Genomic DNA, 13,435 nt, shown 5'->3' with positions numbered 1-13,435 from the left:
TCTGTCTCTCTGTGAGAGGCATAGGCACTTTGGGAGGCAGCCAGTAGCCATGTGGATTTGTGCTCTGGGATGTACATGTGGGACCCTCAGCCTCCAGTGGAGCCCCATTATTGACAAGGAGGCTGTGAGACCTTCATGTACTATCTAACCCAGGCATTCTCTTCAGTGTCTTTCAGTAGGCCTCAGCCTTTTCTTCCCCAAACGCCTCTTCCTTCCCCAGCCCTGGCCATATGTTCCTTCGCTTCCTTTCCTGGTGCGGATCCCAGTTTCTTCCCTCTCCCTCCACCATCAGCGGCAAATGCCCACTCCATTCGCAACCCATCTGATAAAATGATCAGCAACAACTAATTAGCTGTGACATATCAAGTGAAATCATTACTCTTCAGAGTGAACACCCCATCTCTGAGTGGGAGAGAGTTCACACCTCCCAGAGCAATTGTTTCAGGTTGTCTGTAGGCTCCAGAAGGCGTCACTGCATTGGTACACAGGTTATGTTGAGAAGGCCAGCTTCACTACCCTGAGGGCTAGAAAGCATAGATCCTGCCAAACCAGCACGTCACAGGGACTCCATCGAGCAGAACAGTTCTGGCCTCTGGCCTGCAGTTTGATACCTGCTCTGGGGTACCTTTTGTGTCCTCAGCCCCAGGCCATTGCCCTTGCTGAATGTGTGTTTCCTTCCCTGTCAGAACTGTTGTGATGCCGATCGCCCATGAGTTCTCCCCAGACGTCGTGCTGGTGTCTGCGGGGTTTGACGCAGCCGACGGCCACCCACCGCCGCTGGGAGGCTACAAAGTCTCTGCCAAATGTAAGGAGCTGCGGTTGATGCTCTTGCACTGGCGGGTTAGAAAGCAAGCTGGGGCTGGGTCTGCCTGGAACAGGACTGTTCAGGAGCTGCTACGGGAGGCCAGTAGGGGAGGAATGTGCTCCCAGTGTGGAAGTGCTCTGAGGAGGGGAGAGCTGCTCCAGGAGCTCTCCACATTGCAAAGGCCAGGGCAAGGGGGGGTTATTGTAATAGCAGCACAGGCCTGTGCTCTGTGATGCAGCAGCCACCCCCATTTGCTCCCTGGCACTTTGGATTGACCAGAGAGTCCTGACTGAGTGGCTCAGCCCTGCTGGCTGTGTGCTCATTAAGGCCCCTCCCAGCAGGATGGGGAAGCCATGGGAGTGCTGACCAGCCCCACCTGGCAGGTCAGCCTGTTGCTCCAGTCACTGGTACACATGGTCCCGGGGTTACAGAGTCCCCAAGGCTGATGGTCTGGGCTGGAGTCCAATGCCAGCTGCTTGCTCCTGTCAGCCCTGCTCCTGGTAACCAGGGCAGTCTACAAAGCAGGCATGTGCCTGGGCATGATCAGTGCAGCAGGGTGGCTGACAGGCTGCTTCTTTGGCTTCTTCCTCCTTAGGCTTCGGCTACCTGACCCGACAGCTGATGAGTCTGGCAGGAGGAGCCATCGTCCTCGCCCTGGAAGGGGGCCATGACCTCACAGCCATCTGCGATGCCTCGGAGGCCTGCGTGTCCGCCCTGCTGGGCAATGAGGTGAGGCAATGAGCTCTGGCATGTGCTCCTCCCAGCCCCAGTGGTGAGGGCAGCAGACCTGGGAGGCAGCCCAAGTTCCCTGGCCCTGCCCTAGTGGTTGCTGCCCTGTGGAACTAGCAAGAGGCAAGTGAGGCAAAGCCTGGGGCTGGATCTCATGGAAGTTAGGGGAGGTGCACTCGCCCAAAGGCACTGACTCCATGGGTGCTCTGGGGCTGGAGCACCCATGGGGAAAAATTAGCGGGTGCTCCGCACCCACCAGCAGCCAAGCTCCCCCCTCCTTGCCTCCTTCTCCCCACCTCCCCAAGCCCACCGCACCCCCGCTCCTCCCCCTCGCCGCCTAACAGCTGTTTGGCAGCGCTTAGGACTTTCTGGGAGGAGTGGGGACGCGGCACTCAGGGGAGGATGCGGAGAAGAGGCAGGGCAGGGGTGGGGACTTGGGGGAAGGGGGTGGAATGGGGGTGGGAAGGGGGCGGGCTGAGGTTGGAAAAGGCGGGGTGGGGCGGGAACTTCGGGGCAGCGGTGAAATGGGGGTGGGGCAAGGGCAGTGCAGGGAGGAGGCGGGGTGGGGGGAGCCAGGGGCAGGGGGGGTTGAGCACCCACTGGCAGAGGGGAAGTTAGCGCCTATGCGTGACTCGCTCAGCTCCTGTCCACTGGACACTGCCACACAGCAGGGTACCCTCTTTGCCCACAGCCCACCATCCTCTGCAGGGGCCTGCTGTCTTCTGCAGCACTGGGGAGCCCATGTGGGGACAGGACAAGGCTGATCTGTTATGACAGGCCCTGTGGTCCCACCAGTCTGCTCCTCTTCCACCTCCCTGAAGCAGGACACACTGTCCAGTATCCCTAGAGCCAGCCTGGAGCCTGTCTGACAGGCTGGCCCCAAGGGTCCCAGATCCTCCATGTATGGCAGCAGGGCGTGGCTGCGACCCCGGCCAGCCCCACAGCCCACTATTCCATCGGAGGGCTGGCCAAAGGTTGCAGTGTGTTCCGGCTGCGCTGCCCCCCTGGGCTGAGGGGGGGATTGCACAACTCTCTGCAATGAGCTCCCCTCCAGGCCGGAAGCAGCACTAACGGGTCTGGCTGGCGTTTGTCCCTGCAGCTGGATCCCCTCCCTGAGGAGAGCATGAGGCAGAAGCCGAACCCCAATGCCGTGCGCTCCTTGGAAGCAGTGATCCGGGTCCAGAGTGAGTGTCCCTGGGAGGAGCTGACTCCAGGGGGGCCAGAAAAGGGATATGGGAGGGATCAGCATCCAAGGCCCAGACCCCAGTCACACCACCACTCCAGAGCAGGCTCCATCACTGGTACTCAGCACCCGCCTCAGCTGAGGCTCGAGAGTGTGGTGGGGCTGCTGGAGCTTCCAGCACCCTGGCTGTATGGCTGCTTCATGCCTGGAGCTACCGGTGGGGGCGCAATCCCAGTGCTAGAGGGCGCACCAGGGTCTCGTTTCCCTCCCAGAGAAGCCTGAGCCATGCCACTCACCCTAGGGAGCTTGGGAAAGCCCCCAGCGCAGGAAAACCCAGACAGCCAGAGGCTGGGCAAAGCTAGGCCAGCCTCCCCCTTCCTCTCTGTGAGCAGCAAGCCCTCCGCCCCTCCTCCTCCTCTGCTCTGAGCAGGAAGACCCCTCCCTCTTCCTCCCCCGCTCTGAGAATGGGGAGGCCCCCCCTAAGCCCTGCCTCTCTTTCAGGTAAATACTGGGGCGCTGTGCAGCGCTTTGCCTCCAAGGTGAGCTGCTCGTTCCTGGAGGCGCAGCACCATGACCCAGAGGAGGTGGAGACGGTGACGGCCTTGGCCTCCTTGTCGGTGGCAGTGATGGTGGAGAAGAGGTGACGGTGCCATTCCCTGTAGCCCTGGGGTCACCCAGAACTCAGCACTGCTCTTGGGCCCTGAGCCTCTTGGCACCACGGCTCCAATGTGCTGTCAGCCAGGGACCAGGACATGGGCAAGCTGTGCACACCTGTTGGGTCTCCGGGCAGACGCTGGCTTTCTGAGAGGAGTCGAGGCGGGAATCACAACCCAGCTTCACCACCAGCCCCCAAACCTCTAACCAGCGACCCCCTGAGCCCAGCCTGCACCAGCTCTGTGACTGCAGCAGAAATTGCCCTCACGGGGCACTAGGGTAGTGCCTGGGGATTCCCACATCTTAGGGTCTGCCCCATGGGGTTGTAGGGCACCCACTAGGGCAAGATCAGTCCAAGGGCATTCAGTGCCCAGGGCTTGCAACTGCAGTACCACGTTTGCAAGTGCACCCCCACGAGTAGGGGATGGCGGGGGGAGCAGCCCCCCTCTGGCCATGGTGTATGGGGAATTCCAACAGTTCCCCTGGGGGATGGCGGGGGGAGAAGCCCCCATCTGGCCATGGTGTGTGGAGAATTCCAGCTGCTCTCCGGAGGGTTGGCAGGGGGAACAGGCCCCCTCTGACCATGCTGGCTGATTTCCTCTACTGTAGGCCACAGGATGAGCCGATGGAGGAAGAGGAACCCATGAATCAGTGATGAGTGGTGCTGGTTTCTGAGTCGCCAGTGGCAGGAAGGAGTCTGGACTCTCCCTAGCCAGTGACTTGCTCTCTTGGCTCCCTGTTTGCCACATTGTCCTCTCTCCCCAAGTCACCCCTGGAACGGACTGGCCCTCCAGCTGCGGCATCTGCAGGTCACCCGCAAAGGAGCCCACTGCTGTCTGGGAATCACCTTCCTGCTTGGGATCAGCTGAGGACCAGAAACTCCCTCTCCAAGGATCTACCCTGCAGTGCTTGGCAAAGTGCCTTACACCTGCTCTCCCCTCAGGGCCTTCCAGGGGTGTAAAGGGCCAACGGGGTGTGAGAAGGCCTCTGCCCTGCCCGCTTGGTGGAGAGCTGCTTTTCTCCAAGGGCTCATCCTGGTGGCAGTGGGGAACGGGACAGGTGTTGGGATGGACAGCGGTGGCTGATGTGCAGTTCAGACCCAACCTCAGGATTGTGCCCCTTCTCCAGACAGCCAAAGGTTCCTACAGGGACCCCCCGCACTGCATGCTCCTGGGAGGGGGGATGGAACATTCTTTGTACCTTTGTCTGGGAGCGATCAGAGCCTCCTGCCAGACATGAGGTGGGAGTTAGGGGTCACGATGACTTGGGGCTTGAGCCCGTTGTGAATGAAAAGAGGTTAGAGGATGGTTGACGACATGCAAATCACAGGGAAGCCCTGGACTCCAGTGTCCCATGTGCCCAGAACTGCAAGCCTGGGACCTGGTCACCTTAACCACTAACCAGAGCGTGAGCCTTTGGGGACGGGGCCTCTCTGATTTGCACTATCTGCAGATTACACATGTCCTAATGTGCACCTGACATACCCTTCTTTCTATGGGACTTTGGGGAACAAACTCCTCTGCAGATGGACGTTCACAAGGTGATCTGAGTCCTGGAACAACCAGCTAGGCCAGTGACCTGAGGATCCATGTCTAACGGGGCCCTTTGTCCTGCTCCAGGAGGGGGGGCTTCTTCCAGAGTAGCCATTGAGGGCTTTCCCAGTGTCCTTCAGACAGCCCTCACGAGGGAGCCTGCCTTTGCCCCCAGCCCAGCTGCCGAGGAGAACCAGGGCATCTCTGGGCTAACATGGGCTCCGCTCACCACAGGGCTGAGCGCTGCTTAGTGCTTAGCTGGCCCAGGGTGCACACGTCAGAAACACGCCAGAGAGCCCCCAGGATTCAGCTAGAGCCTCTCTGGAGTGAGCAGAAACCCCAGCCCAGTTCCTGCTCCCCTAGAAGTCGCAAGTGCTGTGCAGACCCTGCCCGAGCTCAGGACCTCATCATCCAAGGTTCTGCACAGACACCCCTCCACCCCCCGACATCGAGGCCCTGTAAGCCTGATGCTGCACAGACCCCAGCCAAGATCAGGGCCCAGTCATGCTAGCTGCTGCACAGACCCCAGCCAAGATCAAGGTCCTATCAAGCCAGGTGCTGCGCAGACCCCAGCTGAGACTGGGGCCCTGTCAAGCCAGCACTACACAGGCACACAGTGACTGACCGTTCCTTTCCTCAACTTCGGTGGGACTAGGATCTGGGCTGATCTTGCAAAGAGTTTCCCCCTCCCTGGGTAGACCACATGGGTTCACACACATGCACCTGTAGCCTTGGCTCCTTCCACCCACACAGCTGGAGGAGACCAATGGTTCTGCACCCCAGAAATGGCACTGGAGAGCCTGTGTCCTCCAGAATTGGCAGCTTTTACAGCCCCCACCTGACCCTGGCTTCACTGTTTGTATCATCCCACAGCGACACGGAAGAGCTAAAAACAGCCCCCTCACCGTTAAACAGATTTTGCAGAGGAACAGAGTTGGGCCAGCTGGCAGCAGGTTCCTGGGAGAAGAGCAGGCCCCCCCAAAACACCAGCTTCAGCTTGCGCTGCAAGCCCACACCTGGGTTAATCTCACTCCAGCTGACTCCTCGTGTCCAGTCTTCTAGTGTAATGGGAGCAAGCCCTCACCATTTCTTTAGAGAGGGGCCTGGCTCAGAAACTGATGTGACATGCAGCAATGGGAGCAGTTGGGACCATTATCTGGGGCCTGTGTGATGGCCACAAGCACTTGCTGGGGGGCGCGCCCCTTGGCTGAACTGAGTGTCTCCTTGGGTCCATGCCAATGTCCAAAACAGAAGCAGACAGGAAGTGTGGGGACATGCATTTCAGTGAGACCAGTGGGGCAGACCGCAGGGCCTGGGATACCTGGCCGGGCTCTGTAGGTGTGGAGTAGGCACGCAGGGCTGGGTGTCTGGCGAGGCGCTGTCTGCAGGGAGAGGGGCAAGTCTGTTTGTAAAAATATAAAAAAGAGGAAAAAAGACCTTGGAAGAATAAATGTTTCTTTGCCTTTGAACTGCACAAGCTGTGTGCGGGGATATGGCTGCATCGTCGACCTGGGGCTCAGTCACACAGGACACAGCTCAGACTGCGCCATGGCCTGCACCATCCACGTGCTCCCCTGGATGTGGCTTCCCCGCCAGAGCCTGATGAACGTGTTCCCCCCAGAGCCCAGCGCTCCTGTGGTCTGTTGTCCCCTCCCCAGTGCTCCATTGATACATTCCCCCTAGAGCCTAATGGCCCTGTGGGTCTGTTGTCCCCTCCAGAGGCCAATGCCCTGTGGGTGTGTTTCCCCCCCAGAGACTGGCTGCCTTCTGGAAGAGATGATAGCCAGCCATGCTACTGGGCTCAGTGCATGTGGGCCTGGGTGAAGTTCTCGGGTCTGTGCTAGCCAGGAGGTCAGAAGAACTGAGCTTCTGGACTTAAGTTCTAGGAAACTAGAGCTCCTTGGAGAAGGGTTGCTGCCCTCTTTGGGCCTGGCTTTTGTGGTGCCCTCTGGCCTGGGGGCATGTATAGGGTTGCCAGGTCTCTGGTTTTCAGCTGGAACCCCTGGTTGAAAAGGGTCCCTGGAGGCTCTGGGCAGCACTGCCGACCGGACTTTTAGAAGTCTGATTGGCAGTGCTGCAGATCTAAGGCAGGCTAGTCCTTACCCGTCCTGGCACCGCACCATGCCGTGCCCCGGAAGCAACCAGGTCCAGCTCCTTGAGGGGGGAGAGCATTCACCAGCCCAGAGCATTCACCCCCTCCCACACCCCAACCCGCTGCCGTAACCCGCAGCCCACTCCTGCACCTTCAACCCCCTGCCCCAGCCTAGTGAAAGTGAGTGAGGGTGGGGAATGCAGTGTGCAGGGGTGGGGCCTCAGGGAATGGGCAGGGCTAGGTTTGTGTTTTGGTTTTGTGTGGTTAGAAAGTTAGCAACCCTAAGCAAGCCCCGTGTTACAGTGCTGCTCAGATGTGGATTCAACTTCTGGCTCTGCAAGTGGCAGCCAGCAGGCTCTGGTCCTGCCAGGATCCAGACTGCTCAGCAGCAGCTGCTGCCCCAAAAAATGAGGTTGGAGACAAGACAATGAGATCCCTCCTCCCCCCACTTCTGGAACAATTATTGCTGACACCCCACATCCCATCCAGTCTCCCCTGTCCGATCTCCCCAGAATATCAACCATCTGCACAGGGCTCTCTCTCCCCCTCCCAGTAGCTCTCTGCTGTAACTCTCACTTCCTGCAATGAACAGGCAGTGCCCCCCAGCTCACAGGCCTCCCTGCTCACTCACAGGGTGCTCCTTTTCTCCACAATCATAACCCCTTCCCAGGGGCCTCCTGGCGATCTCAGACTGGCCTCCCGTCCTGGCTCTGCCTTGGCTCCCCTTGGGACTGGGGCGGGGTTTGGCACTGATGGTGATGCTGCAACGGCACCTTTGGAGACCAAAGCTCTCAAGTCCCAAAGGCAGCCTGGGAGCATGGGCAGGTCTCAGCTCAGCTCTGCCCTTTCAATGGGGGAGGCGCCCCTTGAGGGGCTGGAGGCTGCCAGATCTGCAAGCCCCTTGCCGGGGGTCTCCAGTGCCTTGGCTTAGCAAAGGAAGGGCCTCTGCCATGCTGCTGCACCGCAGTGTCGCTGAGGCCTCGACTAGCAAAAGCTGCAGTTGTCCTGGGCCCTGTGCTTTGAGGTTTCCAAGCTAACAAAAGGCCCACTCAGCCTGTTACATGAAATAGTTGCTGGAAGTCAGCAGAAGCAGGCGCCCACTGACCTGGCCCAGACAGGACTGTTGGAGTGAACTGCGCGGGGCAGAGGGGGCTGCAAGGCTCTTGGTTAAGCTACTGTTGGCATGGCAACGAGCTAAACCTGGAAGTGGGAAGGAATGTTTATAATTGGAATCACCACAATGTGCTTTAATTGGTGACTGTTAATGAGCTGAGGCAGCCGCACCTTCATGGACAGTGTTCGGGGATGGAGGCTGTCAAGCAATGGAAGCAAGGAGATGGTTGGTCTGGACGGCACCAGCTTTACCAGCATAGCTGCTACTCCTGCTGTCTCCTGGGACTCCAGGAGAGAGAGGGACCTGAGATGGCCTCATTACAAGAGCTGGACAGATCATGGATTTTTTGGTTCACTGGCAATTCCAAACAAAAAACAAAAAACAAGGTTCATTGCAGGTTAAATTGAAAATCACTTTTTTCAAAAAATTTTGAAGTAAAAAATCCAAACTCAGTGCCAAACAAAACCCGGAGTGAATGATTTGAGTTCTAGTGGAGCACACATTGAACAAGCATCAAAATGTGGTGCAGTTGTGAAAAAGGCTAATATCATTGTGGGGGCTATTAACAGGAGTATTGAATGTCAGAGACAGAAGCTAATTGTCCCACTCTGCTCAGCTCTGGTGAGGCCTCAGCTGAATGCTGTATCCGTTTCTGGGTGCTGCACTTTAAGAACAAGGTGGGCAAACTGGAGAAGGTTCAGAGGAGAGCAACAAAAATGATAAAAAACCTGACCTCTGAGGCAAGGTTAAAAAAAGGAATATTTACTCTTGAGAAAAGAAGACTGAGGGGGGAATCTGATTTCAGTCTTCAAATATGTTATGGCTGTTATAAAGAGGACTATAATCAATTGTTCTACATATCCACTGAAGGTAAGACAAGAAATAATGGGCTTGACTTCCCCCAAGCTAGCACCAAAGCTGGTGGAAGCTCAGTGTTGCTGCCGGCCAAAGGCCAGCGGGCCGATGCTGGGGGTGGCCGACTCGAGCAGGTACTGACGCTAGCCAGTGACCTGGTGCTCAGGTCAGCCAGTAGCCCAGCTCTAGGGCTGACACTGAAGCTGGCTGGCAGCCCAGCACTGGGGATGGCTAGCGGCCCGGTGCTGGGGCTAGTGCTGGGGGTGGCCCGGGATAGTTCGGCTGGGGCTCCTCTGCCCGCAGGGGGTCAGGGGTGGGTGCTCAGGGTTCCGGTGGATGGAGAGTGGGCGGCCACTCAGGACTTCTGCAGACGGGGGGGGGGGAGTAGGGGCAGGGCCAAGTGGCTAGCCTTCCCAAAGGGGGGGCTCACGCGCCACCCATGATCTGCAGCAAGGGAGATTTAGGTATTAGGAAAAGCTTTCTAATCATAAGGCTAGTTAAGCTCTGGAATCCGCTTCCAATGGATGTTGTGGAATCCCCATCACTGGAGGGTTTTCAGACAAGGCTGGTCAAACACTGGTCAGGGATGGTCTAATGTAACACTGACAGGCCCTGGTCGTCGGCAGTCAGGATTGAACCTGGGACCTCTACAGCTAACTGCATGAGCCCCACATGGCTCTTAGCTAAGGCTGTAGAGCAGACTCATTAATCTCTAAGTGGTCTCGGTGCCACTAGTTGGGACAGAGCACCACACCCGGGAGGTGTGTGAGTTACATGAGCACAAGGGGGCCTAAATCATAGAATTTTAGAGTTGGAAGAGACCTCAGGAGGTCATCTAGTCCTGCTCAAAGCAGGACCAACACCAACTAAATCATCCCAGCCAGGGCTTTGTCAAGCCAGGCCTTAAAAACCTCTAAGGATGGAGATTCCACCACCTCCCTAGGTAATGCATTCCAGTGCTTCACCACCCTCCTAGTGAAAAAGCGGTTCCCAATATCCAACCTAGACCTCCCCCACTCCAACTTGAGACCATTGCTTCTTGTTTTGTCATCTGCCACCACTGAAAACAGCCTAGCTCTAGCTCCATCCTCTTTGGAACCCCATTGGCCTATTGGGCTGTATTAGTAGGAGCATTGATGACTTCTCGAGGTTCTGTTCCAGCCCTGCATTTCTGTGATTATGGATTGCCACTGTGGCTATCACTGAGCCAGGGAAAGGCAATGAGAATGACTCTACAGCCTGGTGGTAAGGGTGCTTGCCTAGGATGTGGGAGACCCCAATGCTCCAATGACTACGCAATTATTTATATAACGTGGACAGCTCCAACAGGCGAGCCTGAGAAAGTGCTGTGTCAGAATGTCTATAACCCATTGAATATGGCACTTTCTGCTAATGTGAGAGACTCAAGTTCAAATCCCTGCTCCATGTCTGACAAAGGGGAACTGAACCTTGGTCTTCCCCCATCCCATGTAAGTACCACTATAAGGTGGGTAGAAAGCTGGCTAGATTGTCGGGCTCAACGGGTAGTGATCAATGGCTCCATGTCTAGTTGGCAGCCGGTATCAAGTGGAGTGCCCCAAGGGTCGGTCCTGGGGCCGGTTTTGTTCAATATCTTCATAAATGATCTGGAGGATGGTGTGGATTGCACTCTCAGCAAATTTGCGGATGATACTAAACTGGGAGGAGTGGTAGATACGCTGGAGGGGAGGGATAGGATACAGAAGGACCTAGACAAATTGGAGGATTGGGCCAAAAGAAATCTGATGAGGTTCAATAAGGATAAGTGCAGGGTCCTGCACTTAGGATGGAAGAATCCAATGCACCGCTACAGACTAGGGACCGAATGGCTAGGCAGCAGTTCTGCGGAAAAGGACCTAGGGGTGACAGTGGACGAGAAGCTGGATATGAGTCAGCAGTGTGCCCTTGTTGCCAAGAAGGCCAATGGCATTTTGGGATGTATAAGTAGGGGCATAGCGAGCAGATCGAGGGACGTGATCGTTCCCCTCTATTCGACATTGGTGAGGCCTCATCTGGAGTACTGTGTCCAGTTTTGGGCCCCACACTACAAGAAGGATGTGGATAAATTGGAGAGAGTCCAGCGAAGGGCAACAAAAATGATTAGGGGTCTAGAACACATGACTTATGAGGAGAGGCTGAGGGAGCTGGGATTGTTTAGCCTGCAGAAGAGAAGAATGAGGGGGGATTTGATAGCTGCTTTCAACTACCTGAAAGGGAGTTCCAAAGAGGATGGCTCTAGACTGTTCTCAATGGTAGCAGATGACAGAACGAGGAGTAATGGTCTCAAGTTGCAGTGGGGGAGGTTTAGATTGGATATTAGGAAAAACTTTTTCACTAAGAGGGTGGTGAAACACTGGAATGCGTTACCTAGGGAGGTGGTAGAATCTCCTTCCTTAGAGGTTTTTAAGGTCAGGCTTGACAAAGCCCTGGCTGGGATGATTTAACTGGGAATTGGTCCTGCTTCGAGCAGGGGGTTGGACTAGATGACCTTCAGGGGTCCCTTCCAACCCTGATATTCTATGATTCTATGATTCTATGATACCTTACCACTGGGATAAAGCTTAGAAGTGCAGCGGCAGCACCATCTGTTCCAGCTGTGTTGTGAATCTAGTTCCCCCTTCCTTTGCTTTAGTCAAAAATGCCTGAAATGAAGCAAAAAATTTTCGGTTGGGTTGAAACAAAATGTACCCTTTTGACATTACCAGAATAAGTCTTTTTTTTCTTTTTTCTTTTCTTTTTTTCGTTCAGTCAAAACTATTTTGCAACCTTGACAAGAATTTTGCAGTTTTTGGCAAATAAACTATTTGCTAGAAATTTTTTGCCCAGCTCTAATTGCTGTCTCCCATGTCTTCAGCTAAATCCTGAGATGTGAGACTTACATTTCTTGCTGTCACCCCCTCACCATCATGTGTCATTTCCTTTCCTCTCGGTTTGACTCCTCTTTTCTCTTTCTCACCTTTTACCTTCTGTGTAACAAGTCTGGCTGAGCCACCGAGACAAGCCCACCTTTTTGAGCAGAGAAGCAGCAACAAGCAATGCCTTGAAAAGCTCAATGCCGGTTCAAATTTGCCAGTTCTCAGTAGCTGATCCCATGCTATCCTGGGCCTATGTTTCTCCAGCAGTGAGGCTGCAAGTGAGAGTCAGCACAAGGGAGAGAAGCTGCATGGTCTATCTTTGCTGGTCTTTCTCTCCCCATTCATGTGTGACTGTCTTGTTTGTTTTAAAGGAAACAGGGTGAGATTTCACCAGCAGCAACAACAGCTCCAGACCATGCTAAACTAACCCCCACCCCCACCCCCAAAGCACAGTTAATACCATCTTTAAGGCAATCGAAAAGACAGCATGGAGTGTTGATGTCGCTGTGTTGGTCCCAGGACATTAGAGAGACAAGCTCGAGGAGGTAATATCTTCATTGGACCAACTGCTGTTGGTGAGCTAGACAAGCTTTCAAGCTACACAGCACACTTCTTCGGGTCCGGGAAAGGTATTCAGTGGGCTTGTTTACACTTAAAACACTGCAGCTGTGCTGCTGGAGCACCTCGGCGAAGATGCTATTTACACCTATGGGAGGGCTTCTCTAGCTAGCCCTGTCTACACCTGAGGTTAGATGCGTTTAACTGCATCGCTCGGGAAGTGGATTTTTCACACTCCTGAACAACGTAGTTATACTGACCTAATTTCCAAGGCCTGGTCTACACTACAGAGTTAGGTCGACACAAGGCAGTTTATGAGGCCCTAACTATGTAAGTGTCTACACTAAAATTTTGCTCCCGCTGGCATAACTGCCTCGCTATATTGACTGAATAACTCCATCTCCACAAGAGGCGGAGAGTCCGGTTATGTCTGCTCTAGAGACCTTACAGTGGCACAGGTGTACCAATACAGCTATGCCATTATAAGATCTTTCATGTAACCACTCTGTGCCGACAGGAAAGAGCGCTCCTGTCGACATAATTACACCTCTCCCAACAAGCAGTGGTAGCTATGCCGGAGAGAGAAGCTCTCCTGCTGACATAACGCTGCGCACACTGCCACTTATGCTGCTGAAATTTATGTTGCTCAGGCAGGTTTTTTTCACACCCCTGAGCAACACAAGTTTTGCTGACATAAGTGGTAGAGTAGACATGGCCTCAATGTCAATCTAGTTAGGTCGATGCAGCATTAGTATAGACATTGCTTATATCAAATGTTACTGGCTTTCAAGATCTTGCAAGGTGTTTTGCGGGGCAGGAGGGTGTTGAGCATCGTAGTAGTAGAGATGTCTGCAAGTTTTGCCTCTGTTGTTCTGGCAGGGTCTGGTGTCGCTTTGAGTTGGAGTCCTGGTCTAAAAGATTGTCAGACAGGCACTTTTCCCTTTAAAAAGCTCTGGCTAGTCAAAGAGAAAGGGAAAACTATCTTGTCAAAATAGAAGATTTGCTTAATACTTTACATTTTAAAAGTTTTAATTATTTTT

At 54.8% G+C, this 13,435-nt stretch overlaps 1 protein-coding gene across 4 annotated transcripts in view; it reads left to right on the top strand.

Moving 5' to 3' along the window:
- HDAC7 (histone deacetylase 7) overlaps nt 1–6,380 on the top strand; it is a 240,554-nt gene extending 234,174 nt beyond the window's left edge. For all 4 annotated transcript variants that reach the window (XM_073318375.1, XM_078849470.1, XM_078849469.1 and 1 more), the window contains 5 exons: nt 687–805; nt 1,401–1,534; nt 2,634–2,718; nt 3,219–3,357; nt 3,981–6,380. In XM_073318375.1, coding sequence (XP_073174476.1) covers nt 687–805; nt 1,401–1,534; nt 2,634–2,718; nt 3,219–3,357; nt 3,981–4,026 — 523 coding nt within the window. In that variant the 3' untranslated portion in view covers nt 4,027–6,380. The remainder of the gene's footprint in view (nt 1–686; nt 806–1,400; nt 1,535–2,633; nt 2,719–3,218; nt 3,358–3,980) is intronic.
- Nucleotides 6,381–13,435: the final 7,055 nt, after the last annotated feature.

Source organism: Lepidochelys kempii, chromosome 20, assembly GCF_965140285.1.
Source record: "Lepidochelys kempii isolate rLepKem1 chromosome 20, rLepKem1.hap1, whole genome shotgun sequence".
Taxonomy (NCBI): domain Eukaryota; kingdom Metazoa; phylum Chordata; order Testudines; family Cheloniidae; genus Lepidochelys; species Lepidochelys kempii.
This window is presented reverse-complemented; position numbering and strand designations above follow the sequence as displayed.